Here is a 12,808-nt window from a genome sequence, read left to right as displayed (position 1 = left end):
AGAAGCAGTCTAAGTATTAGAAAGAGTTGATGAGTATAGTCATTAGAATAATGTTAGTAGATGAAATCTTTCATTTATACCTCCAAGATTCAGGCTGTGTCTGAAAAATTATTCTGTTGACAAGTGTATGATGTACTCTTTGGTAATCCTGCTATGCTTTATTTTCTTTTGTATTTCACATAAACCCTTGGTGTGAATGTGTATTTTCCTGTATCTTAACACGTGTTTGTGCTAGTATTTTGGTTTATTATTTTTTGTTTTTAACTAAGCAGAAGCCTCTGAGTCAAGTTTTGATTTTAAGACAATTTACCATGGGCTTCCTGTTTTTTTTACTGACTATATCTTTGACTTTCATCAATTCTAAATCTCGCCTTTATAAACCGTGTGGGTGGTTCTGCAGTAGTCCAGTATTCTACTTCTGTGGTATGGTAGTGAGCAACCTGCAGTGTCCCAGACACAGTTAGAGTAGTGGTGGTGCAATCCTTAGAACTTCCCATGTGCCTTAACTGCTCAGGCAAGGTGGAGGATACTCATAGAAAGCTTGTTCTCAGGGACATGCTTTAAGAATAAAAGGCTGCAGGTCATAGGTTCATTCTGCTACATCACTTCAGAAAACTTTTCTAAATATGAAGTACTTCTCAGTTTTCAGTTTAACAACAGAAGTACAAATGAAACCAGACAGTATTGTCACAAAGTAGTTTTATGTTTTGCTTTTCTGGACTACTGCTTACCTTTAAAAGAATGATTTCTGAGATTGTAACTCTGTTTTTTTCCTACACACAGATATGCATGTTCTGAACAAAAGCTTCCTCAGATGATAGACTCCACTGATGCTAATCCATTCCCTCCTCCTCACTTTTCTTGATGTACCTCCTTCTTGAAGATTATTTCCTTGGATACCTTCACAGTAATTCCAGCCAAATGGTGATGAGAGTGTGTCATCTGAGGCATCCCCTGTGTATCAGCCAAAAAGCTGTGTATACTTCCGAGTAAAGGATCTTGTTCTTATGGTCGATCTCCTTTCTTTTCAACTGAAGATGTACTTAACCACAAAGGTCAGAAGAGCTAGCTTTTCTTCGTCTTAGTTAGGAAGAGCTGAACACGAATGGGGAAAGGAATAGAAGGATCTAGGTGCCAGAAAGTTAATGAGGGGATGCAGAGGTTAGGTTATTCTCATCTTTCAGGCTCCTTATGCTTACTGTGAGACAACTAGAAAATACAGTAGGTTTCTTTAATTCAAGAGCTGGAGTGAGTTTTGTCTAAATTTGACTTCACTAAGTTCTGTTGGTTGTTTGGTTTGCATGTCATCTCAAATTTAACTTGAAATGATTGAATTAGATGGGGGGGGGAAGAATGTGTGTTAGTTCCCCATGCAGCCCACTATTCTGCATGGTTTTTGTGCAGAAACTCAATTATTTTAATGTTTTCAGTTAGCTTTTTTTAGTTTATACTAAGAATTGTAGTAAGCCCCATCTCTAGATGAATTTAGCTGGCTTTCTTGTTCCACGGTTGTCGACATTTTGAGCACTCATGCTTTCTAACAATGCATGTGTGGCTGCTGTTGGAAGAAACGGTGTCATATTTGGACACAGACACGCTAGTAAACTCTGAATTGCTCCCTGCAGAGCACTGTGTTAAAGGGAATTGCCAAGCAAAAGGTCTGAGAGTCAGTGACATAACTGGCCAGGAATAGCAACAGGTAGGAATCTACACGTTACATTTTCACAGTGGTGTGTTGCCTGGATTTCAGAGACCCCCGAAACAGCAGTTTCAGAATTCTGAACTCTGAACTTCCTTATGTTATTCTTAAGTCAAACCCATAATATTAATACAACAGATTTCTGTGTTTGTTCTCAGTGTCTTTGTTATTTCAGCAGAATATTTTTATTGGCAGTGTATTTTTCCAGTGGCTCCTGAGGATCTAATGTGGCATTTATGTTTCACTTCATGCACTGTATTACCTGACCCCAGGAGTATTTTGTGGCGTCTACCAGGCCAGAGATAAAAGCTGCTGTTTCAGACTAGGAGTGCAGGCTACATTCAAAATACGAGCATTTTCCTATCAGAGTAGCAGTTCCTTTCAAAGTAATTGTGCTCCAACGGCCTTATGCCCAATTGTGCAGACCTTCAGACTGTACTTTGTGTGTACGCATGGCTCCATCAATGCAACTGCACGTAAGCTCTGCAAAGTGTGAAAAGCTTGTGAAGTAGTTTGACAATAGCAATCAATGTGTTAAAAATAAACCAGAGGTGCATTAGCATTATAACTACTCCTACAAGCTGTGCTAATAGCTCCTGAAGTGCTGCAAAATCCGGGTATACTGTAGTACATGCTGAATTACTACTTCTAATGTAAAGTTACAGATCTAGAAGATCAGGGGTTTTTTTCCTTCCAGCCTGTAAATGAGTATGTAAGAGCGAGTTTGCTAGAGTTCAAAAACCTGCTGACTTCTGTGAGTGTGGATGACGGAAGGTGGCACAGCCACCTTCACAATAAATGGCCTTCTATATAGAGCCTGTGCCTGAGTTTACTTTTAACATTCTGACCTCACTTTTAAAACTCTGACCTCATAAATGTGTTTGGTTTACTGCAATTTTAAAAGAATTTTTAAGAAAATACTTTGAATTACAAAACTATATTTAAAAGAAGAAAGGTATGGGTGAGGAGGAGTATAGTTTTGTTTCAAGCAATTGCAGTGGAGCTACTTGGAGCATAGGACTTTTAGGTCAAGACACTAACTGTATGTCGTGTTGAGTTGCTGTCATACTTAAAGATGAGAACAGTTTTTAGTGTACACTGTTACCTTTGGGCACTAATACATACAGATTACTTGGTTTCCTTTTATCTCGTTCATGTCAAGCTTTTACCTGAGATGGGTCATGTGGCATCACTCCTGGGCCACATGCTTTGGTCTGTCTTCATCACGTTGCCCAAAATGATGATGACTGGAACATGTATAACCATGGCACAGACTGGGTAGAACCTTCTCACATGAGAAGGGAGAGACTGAGGCCCTTGTCAAAAGAGCAGTTGGTGGTGGCTCTGAAGACAGATAATTATATAAGACAGATAATAATTGTGGTGGGTAGGCTGTTATCTGTGGGGTGCAATTAGACAATCCCCATTTTTCATTCCTTGGAGAACTAAAAGTGACAGCAATCCTGTTATATTTTAAAGGGCCAGCCATGTGCCAGTGCAAAAAACCTGCATCTACTGGTCTGTAATAAAATTTCAAAAGCATTATAAAATATGTTGCATTCTGAAGATAGCATAGTCATTCTCAGTATGAAGCTTGGCCTTGGATGTAGCAGTATTAAATATTCATTTGCACCAATCAGTTTGTGCAGTTTGCATAGAAATATGAAATCTATTTAGCCTGGTAAGCAGGCAGAGCTATTTTTTTCTCCTTTTTCCTGAGGAGAAATCCATTTTGGTAAAGAAGGGAGGAGATTGCAATGCAGAGGGTAAACTGGGATTTGTTGGATTTGGTAACAGGATGGACATATTGCTGGAAACAGCTGAACTAGAATGGAGCATGTTTAAGAACTGCTTAGCTGGAGTGAGCAAATGTGTCAGGCTTGTGATGCATAAAGCAAAGCAAGGCTTTGTATTTAGAAAGGAAAAACTGAGCATAAAGGAACGTTGCCTCTTATCAACCCTACTGTGTGAAGCATGTTGTAGGTGAATAAGGAGTATGCCACCACTAATGAGAACAATTGCCACCCAACAATGTTAAAATGAAAGCTGAACTAAGACACTTGCGTAAGATAAGGATTTTCCAAGTCTATGCTAAAAGCTAGAATTGAAGAGGGATTTTTATGTCTGCATCTTGATACTGGATTACTTTAATCTCTCCCTCTCTCATTCCCTTTCCCTGTAGTTTTAGAAACGAGAAGTGAGCAAAATAATCTGTTTAGTAGCAATAGCTCAAATTACTGGAAATCTGGTGAGAGCTGGTTGTGCTTCCAGCTAGTGGCTGCTAAGTTGAGTGGTTCTGGTGGTTTATACCAGTAAAAAAGTGTATCCTCCTATCTTGTTATGTAGGGCCCTTCATCCTATGAATGTGATCCTTCATCACTATCCAAACTGAATTTTTTAAATGGTGCCTACCTTTAGTTAAATAGAAGAGAAAATCATGCAGGCTTTATCTTTGCACACACTGGCTGCTGACTTGGTAACACCATCTGGACATTTACGAGAGAGTTGTCCAAATATGTTCTTCTGGGTGGATTCTCAGGGCAGGGGATTGGGAGTGAGGAAAGAGCATTTCTCCATGATTGTTGAAAAATACAACTATGTGGTGTTTGAGCAAATAGGGAAGAGGATAATGTTTCCTAATGGCTTGTGGTTCTGCTGTGCGTTTTGAAAAGGCAGGAGGGTGCCTCTGGCATTTCTCCCCCTTAACCTCTGTCAACCTACTGCTGCCTTGGGACAGAGAAGTTAAACCAAGCCAATGGAAAGCCCACTCTGGATGCGTGTTAATCTAGCAAAGCCTTCTGAAGGAAGACAAGACAGACTTGCAGGAGTTTCTATAGGCACGGTAAGGCGCGTGTTGCCTTTCTGTTGAATTACTTACCCACTGGGCTGGTTGAGTGAGAAGACTCGTGTGTATGTGGTGTGCTCACAAGCGTGTGTGAGGAGGAGCGGGTGGCATTACTCAGTCTGTGGGTGGATGTGTGGGTTGCATGTGTTTGGAAGCAGGTGTTTTATCTCCTTGCACCCCCCACCCTCTGGTTTTAGGTATTTGTCTTGTATTATAGGACGCTAAAGGCAGTAGATGAAAACAATGACTTGAATTCAGATTGGGTGGGGTTTTATTTTTTCCCTTTTTCTTTCTATTTGTTCAACTAGTTTCTGAAAGTGGCAGTGGTCATTTAATGGCATCGGGTAACTGGCTGACCGTCACCTTTTCTTGCTGCTGTTCTTTTTTATCGCTGCTGTTCCTTGCTCCTTTTGGTGATATGGTTCTGCTCCGAAACTCAGAGAAATGATGAGCTGTCCTGTTGCACAGCAACAAGCGCTTCTTAATGAAGAGAAATGGGTGTGTGACCTCTTTCTGTGGGTCAGTGCTTGCAATGAGAAAAAAGTCATCACTGGTGTATTACTATCAAACCATTTGAGTCCTCCTAAGCTTGATAGCCTTGTAGTACAAATTATTTTGACCCCGCGGGTTCAGGGAGTAGTCACTACTAGCTGGATTTGGTTACATGCAAAAGAAGATGACAAACCCAGCTTCTGCCCTATGTTCTTGATTTCCTGGCAGCCTGTAAGGAACACTTGCATGAGTTGGTTGCTTAACTTTCCCCAACCTGTGTGTTCATGTGGCAGATGGCTGTGTTGACACTGAGGGCTCTGCGGGTGCTGGTGAGGTGGGGATGACCCCCGAGGTGGGGCAAAGATCGAGCTCTGCAGCTCTGACCTTGCTCTGCCCATTTCTGGTTATAATTGAAACCAGGACACCCTTCTCCTCTTGTGTGGTATGGTTTCACTCTGTAACAGGTTAAATAGCAAAGGATGAGAGAGTAGGAAGCTATGCTTTTAAATGTTCTGATATTTTAACTGTTTAGTCAGACTAATTGTGCTCAACTTCTCAGATGAATGTTTATTGTACACAAAATAAAAATTGTGAATGTAACCTTGAATCTGGGGAGATTCCAGTTGGCACTAGAAGAAAATTTTTCATAATGAGAACAATTAGCTATTGGAATAATCTCCCCAGGGAAGTGGTGGATTCCTCAATGTTGGACACTTGAGATTCGGCTGGACAGGGTGCTGGGCCATCTAGTCTAGGCCCTGCTTGCGTAGAAAGGTTGGACCAGATGATCCTTGAAGAGCTTTCCAATCTGGTATTCTATGGTTCTGTGACACCCTGTCCCCCTGACGTGGACACATACATTTTGATTTGGTCAGTAGTGATATGATCACATACATCGAAACCATAGCGTGGTTCTGCTCTGAACACCTGCGCAATGGTGTGTGACTTGTCTTGTTTCCTGAAGATGTTTGGGAAGTGAACAAAGTGGGAATCAGTAAGAGAGAAGTACATTGTGGTTACAGACAGTAGATGATGATGTCCTGAAGTTCTGGCATTTATCTGCACTTGTTTGGCTCTGACTTCTCAGACAAAGCTGTTCCTTCCCTCCCAAGGGCCTACCTCAACAGCTGGAATACTGAAGAGTTAAACAGAATTGTGAAGAACAAAGTGAAATAAGTAGAATTAATTTCTGAAAAATTGAATAGCAGTCTCATTTGTGATTATGGAAAACAGCTCAGTTAACTGTTCTTTGAAAGACTGTCTTTATGGATTCTGCCTTTTGATTGTACTAAGAGAAAATAGCGTTAGTAAGTATTTTAATGTGAATTATAGTCACCGGGAAGAGTGTGTCATGAATGAACTAGATGGGGCCATTTTTGAGAGTCTCCAGAGATGGGTGAAGTGATGCGTGGAAGATAAACATGGCATTAATGTTGCCCAGAGGGGAGAGACCAACACCTCCAATTGTTACTAATAAGCACTAATGAGTGAACATCAGCCATCCTTTGTGTTGAAAAAGGCAGGCAATTTACTAATTAAAAATAATTCACACGGTGGCTTCTTGTCTTGTATTCTGCCTGTAAAACATGCATGCAAGTGAAGCTTGGAGGCAAAGTAGCGAAGTGATCCTATATAAGGAGGATTTTGGAGTTCATTGCCTTACTACTTGTGTTCCTTTAAAAAGTGTTGTTTTGGTCCCTTCCATCTCTGTGTGTACACATGCACGAGAAGAAAAAAATCATTCTGGCAAAACTTAGTGTTAAGTAATGGAAATAAAAAATACTGTGTTTCTCCCATTACCCTAAACTCCTATTAATGGATACAGCGTACAATATGTAGTGCTTTAAAGACTGAATGAATACTATGCTCAGCTGAAACTATGGAAATGAGATGAACATAGGTGGAATGTACTATTCCTTATTTTGTACATGAAGTTCTTCCTATTCTTGTGCTTTTTATATACGAAAGTCATAAGATATTAGTAAAGCACAGTTCCTTTTCCCTAATTATGCAGTATAATTGGAAATTGTGGGCAAATCTCCTAATCTCCATAGTGACAGCAGAACATTTATCTAATTGGAGTTTGCCTTTTGGCATTACTTTGAATAAATTAGCATTTCATTAGATACCCTGGGCTACTGGGAAAAAGTTTCCCAGAGTAGTATTTAGTCTTTCTTGTCTAAAGAGTGTATTTTGAATTAGCATAGGTTAATAATATCCTTTGTAACTAGAAAGATACAGAGTAGTAATACTGCTGTTATTCTTAGTGGCAGAGGGCTGTGCTTGGAGGTTCTTTGCTTTCTTTAATTCCCAGGAGTCAGAGTAAAAACTTATGTTGCCTTATTTGATGACTTACTCTTTCCCCGGGGTGAGAGGGGGTGGGAAGGAAAGAAAGAAATGGAACACTATTGAAATACAACTTGACTTTCTCCCTCTACCCTTTCCCTTTCTCTGGAGAATGAAGTCTTCTTTCAGATTGCAAGCAGTGCAAAACACAGTGGTGTGGACTAACCAAAAGTCACACTCTATCACTTGCTAATTACAAATGGGCTCTACTGCAGTATTTCCAGTGTAGCTAATCCAGAATAATCGAAGACTATTTGTGTTTTTTTCTTGCATATATAAATCAGTGACAGGAAACTGGGTGACTAAGTTTTGGTATTGACTGCCAGATAAGAAGTGTGGCTGCTTATCATGCTTTCCGGAACAGCTATTGGGAACCATAAATTTGATGGGAAGTTAAAAGAAGTAATTCATCAAAGATGGATTCTCAATTGATTTTCTTTCCTAGTGTTAAAAAGAGCAGAAAGAAAAATCTATGGATGTGATAAAGGTTTGTAATTTCCTTTCCTTGAGTCGTTGGCTGTTTCAGGCCCTTGCTTCAGAGAGTTGCTGGCTACCAACTGTGGCAGAAGATTGGTATGAAGTAAGTGTTAGATATCCTACTCCCAAAATGGCCTTTGCAGCAGGAATGTGCCATTTATACCACAGTTGCCTTTTGGTAGATGGAAGCATGTGAAAGACCTGTCAATTTGTTTTGCCAAATCCAGAAAAATGAAATATCTTCTGTTTGGCAGGTCAGTCTGAGACTGCTTGGCTACCATACTGGATTTTGAATGTAGTAGCACAACACATCTGGGGCTTACAGTATTTGTGAACTTGGAACCAGTTACAAAAGGACACCTAATGCTGTGTTGACACACAAAGGTCGAGAGCAGCCTGTTCAGTGCGCTCAGTGATGGCAGTTTCTTTGCTTCTGGGATGGGTTCTATAAGCAGATGGTCGCTTACCTCAGTGGTGGCGAGGCAGGACTTTCACCCTCCCTTTGGTAAATGTATTCTTACTTCCTTGCCCTGGGAAGGCTTTTTTATCTCATACCTTGAGATTTGACACGGGGTTATCTGATGGCGAGAGAGGAGCTCATGTTACTTTCAAGCTCTTCCCTCAGGCTTCTTCAGTTACCCCTCTTGATCCAGTAATTATTCTGTATTCCTGTGCAATGAGCTTTGGAGTGGATCTTCCTAGGCCTTCTCCTGTGACTAGCTCCCCATTAATTCTTGTCTAACTTTGATCATACCTGGCTTTTTTTAACAACAACTGGAACAATTAATGGAACACTCAAAAGATATGGGAAGACAGGATGGAAATAAAGAGGGTTTATTTAATTGCTCTCTCCTGCTTCAGCGTCACTGCAGGCAGGTTCCTTCTTTCAGGTCTAGTCCTTGGTTACTCAGTACCTTTGTAGGAAGTTGGTAGCGGTCTCCAGTCCTTCCCCTGGTGCCTAGGAAGGTCTTCCCTGCAATGTCTGAGGCTGGTTAGTGCCTTGCCTGAATATGAGAAAATCTGAGTTTTGGTTGACTGCATTCCCCATTGCTGCAGTACCTCATCTCTTGACTGGCACACCTTGCACTGTCCCTTAGCTGTATCCTTCCTTGTTGGGGATGTTCATTAGCACATGGAACAGCAGCTTCTTCCTTCCACCTCCATGCAGAGGCCCAGAAACTCTACTTAAATATACTGTAAGAACAGAGTACAGTCATTCATATCCTAAATACCATGTTTAAATTAACTTCTCTTTCCTTATAGGATTCTAAAGGAACAGTGATAAGCCCCTCTAATCTCCTTCTGTATGTTGAAATAAATAAATTTCTCTGTGTCTGTTGGTTGTGTTGATGCTGTTGTGACCAAGCAAGATCTAGTGAACATGGACTCCCAACGTATGGTTTGGTTTTGGGACATCTTGTCTGGGGACCTGGAAAATGGGAAGGCAATGTTAGAGGTATGTTAGAGAGAATGACTGCTGTAGTCTAATGATCTGAATCTTGTCCTACAGCTTGATGACTGCACCCTGCAGCTGTCTCACAACGGTACCTATCTGGACCTGGAATCCACACTAGCAGAACAACGAGATGAACTGGAAGGCTTCCAGGAGGATGCTGGGTAAGTAAATGTTTACTAAATTTAGATAAATAAGCATTGAGGTTTCAGGAGTGTGTGGTTAACTTGGTATGTTCAGGTCATCACAGAAACAGAAAAGATAAAATTTTTTCCTCTGTATGCACATACATCTCCCCCTTTTTTGTGATTAAAAATTTTGTGATTTCTATCTACGTTCACTCTTATGTTTGCTCTAAAAGAAGATGGCATACAGTAAGAAGTCTGTCCAGATGAATGTCTTAACTAGTCTAACATGTTTTTATAGTTCTTTGGAACTTGATAAATGAGGGTGGTTGGTTCTGAAAACTTTGAGATCTTTCTTACATAACTGTTGGTCTAGAAGATGATATTGGAGTGTTGTTCCTGAAGTTATAAACTCAATTTCTTTGTGCGTTGGGATTTAAGTCCTCTCCTCTTATATTCTTGGAGAAAAGACCTGTATCAATTTTTTAGTCCCAGAATTGATTTAGCCAGTCAGGGTGTGTTTCACTCTGAGAAGTGAAAGTGAAAACAAAAGTTAGCATCAATGTGTGTCTGTGTGCATGCATGTATAAAATTTGCTTTTTAGAATAGTTTTGATTTTGTTGGGTGTGTTTTGTTTTTTTTTTTTTTTTTTGTGTGTGTGTTTCTTTTCCTGGGCCTTTTAGGTGATTGTCATATTTAAGATAGAAAATGAACAGACAGTCTAGAGCAATTTTTCCTTCCTGGTTGCTATATTGGACTGGATAGTCATAATTAATTTTATGGGTGTATTTTGGCATGGACTTCATGCATGTGAGTAACACAGCTGTGCCAGAAGGAAATTAACTGTGTTGTGAGTTGGTCAGGGCTCATTAATGCTAAGAGATGCAGCCCTTTTGCTTATACTGGTTTCTCCGCTTTTTGTGATAGCTGTCTTGTTTTTGTTTGATGAATACTTCTTACAAATTTGAACTGTGCCTCTGAATATTATTTCATGTAGAGGAGAATTTTAAATAATGTTATAGATATCTACGTGTACATTTGTGTACGTCCTCATACATACAAGTTTTGGGCATGTTTTGCAAGTATTGGCAGATAAAGAAACAGTTCTGTTAGAAATGAAATTATTTAGGAGAGAGTTCTTCAACAGACATAGTAGTCAATACAGCTGAACTGAGCCTCCCTTCCTATGCCATAGAAGCATTGAGTGAAGAAGTTGATCTAGTCTTCAGTTTTATGTAGAGGTGATAAAAGTTGTTGCAAAAAACAGCAAGTTCTTATTTCCAGCTAACTTTATAACTAGTCGAAAGCAGTAAGATGAAGGAAAAACTTTCTTCTGATAGTTTTTTTTGTAGTAGCATGCACCGATATCTCCTTGATAATTCTAGTAGTTTTAACTTCATTGCTTCTGATCCCCCACAATGGCATTGATGAGCAATTTGGCAAGTGAGAGATCGGTTGTTGCTTTGCCTGACAGACTCTGCGCTTGAAAATGGCAAGCTACCTTCCACCTTGTTTTATTTTCTGCTTCCTTTGGGCACATCAAATCAATTATATGAATTGTTCCTGAAACATGATTCTAGTTTTCTCTGTGGTGGCTATCCTAGGGGAAAAAATAAAACAACCAAACAAAGCATGTGGAACTAACCATGCTGCTTTGGAATTGTATCTCTTCTGTGTTGTTTTGAGAAGCAAAATCATGTTATGTTTTTGTGTACTTCGTGTGTGTGTGCAGGCCTCCTCTTAATTGTGGAATTTGTTGCAAGAGAATAGGAAGATGATAAAGAACAACCAGAACTTTAGAAATCTGTGTGGTAGCTTCCCCGTATGACTTGGTAACCTTGTCACTTTGGGGTAAATGCAACTCATGTGATGGTATCCAGAAAAAAGGAGTATTCTAGACATAGGATAGCAAATGCAGCCAGTAATGTCTTCATCCCACGTTTCTAGCAAACTAAACTACATTTTTGGGCCCTGCAGCTCTGATCCTTTCCCTGGCAGAGACCAAGCTGCTTAGCTGGAGTGCTCCTGTTCTCCTAAGATGGAGCTGCTGGCTGCAAACACTGGGGCTTAGCAGCAGCTTGCTGTCTGGGAGGGGCTGGCCACAGAAACCACTTAGTCTTTCCCTTTTTTCTCTCTGGGTCATTTCAAGGTCCTGCTCTTAATCTTCAAAGCTTTTAATTTTCTAAGATTAGGCTACCTCAAGACCTGCCTTTTCGCTACGCTGAGGCTGCTGTGCTCATCAGGGTCACTGAAGTTTGCTGAACTCTGAATGAAGGATTTAGTAGCTGGATATTCATGAAACTTTTGATCCTGAATTGTGGAAACTCCTATTAAGAGTGATGAGAATGTCCTGCAATCTGGCTATTTTCAGCATCTTTTTGCCAAATGTTCCTGTTTGCCCAGGCAGAATGATGGATGAAGATTGGTTGGTTGTTTTTTAATCACACTGCTGAAAGGAGACTTATAAATAAACCATGCATGAAACGCAATTTTACAACTTTTTATGTATGCGAGAGGCTGCAGGTACCTGTTTTCTCTTGGAAGGATCGGATGAGCATAGTGAAAAACTATAACGATTTTTCTTCAAGAGGAAAGAAGAGGATGGTGGCAGTTAGGCTGAAGGTTTATGATGCGTATCTGTAAATAACAGGTATAAGAAACACATGCACTTGTATACAATTTTAAATGAATCCTCTTTTGTTACTGAATATGATGAAAAGAGGCTTTTGGCAGTTGCTATTACTCCAGCAGTATCTAAACTTCCATTTAGGGAAGGGGAAACCCAATGCACATGCCCACTCAGCCTCTAGAGCTAACTCTGAGCAAAACATGGACAGGGATGGGACTCTTCTGTGTCTGCAAGTCTTGCTGCTGCCATTTGCACCTTTGGGAATAGCTGTGGGACTCTGGAGAACAGGATCATTTTTATATGGGTTTTTTTTAGGGGGGGGATGACGACAGGATGAACAGCTGGCTGAGCAATGAGGCTGGCCCTGCAGAAGGTGTCACGACCAGGAAATGGGTCAGTAAAAGCATATAGGAGAGTTGCCTTTCTTTTCAATTCTATCATGTATTCATGGCTTGTTTCCTTGGTTTTGTGTTTGTTTATTATTATTTTTTTCCTTGCTCCCAACACAAGTTACTCTGGATGCTTAATTGTGTAAGGAGGTAATGTGGAGGTAGTTTAGGTGGGATGGCTGTTTTGTTAAGGTGCCTGTGACAGGTAATGCTCTTTTCCTTTTTTTTTTTCACTTGTGATTTTATGGAGCAAGAAAGAATTGTCAAGAAGTTTATGTATTTAAGTTCCATAGAATTGTCCAAGTTGTTCTTATGGGCATGTCGTAAAAGGCCCACAAGGTGATACAGTCCTA

General features: G+C 40.3%; 1 protein-coding gene across 5 annotated transcripts in view; it reads left to right on the top strand.

Moving 5' to 3' along the window:
• FHOD3 (formin homology 2 domain containing 3) overlaps positions 1 to 12,808 on the top strand; it is a 373,735-nt gene that overhangs the window by 23,110 nt on the left and 337,817 nt on the right. For all 5 annotated transcript variants that reach the window (XM_030499299.2, XM_030499287.2, XM_030499280.2 and 2 more), the window contains exon 2: positions 9,370 to 9,476. In XM_030499299.2, coding sequence (XP_030355159.1) covers positions 9,370 to 9,476 — 107 coding nt within the window. The remainder of the gene's footprint in view (positions 1 to 9,369; positions 9,477 to 12,808) is intronic.

Source organism: Strigops habroptila, chromosome 1 (assembly GCF_004027225.2).
Source record: "Strigops habroptila isolate Jane chromosome 1, bStrHab1.2.pri, whole genome shotgun sequence".
NCBI lineage: Eukaryota > Metazoa > Chordata > Aves > Psittaciformes > Psittacidae > Strigops > Strigops habroptila.
The sequence above is the reverse complement of the archived record's forward strand: the minus strand, read 5'-3'. Positions and strand labels throughout refer to the sequence as shown.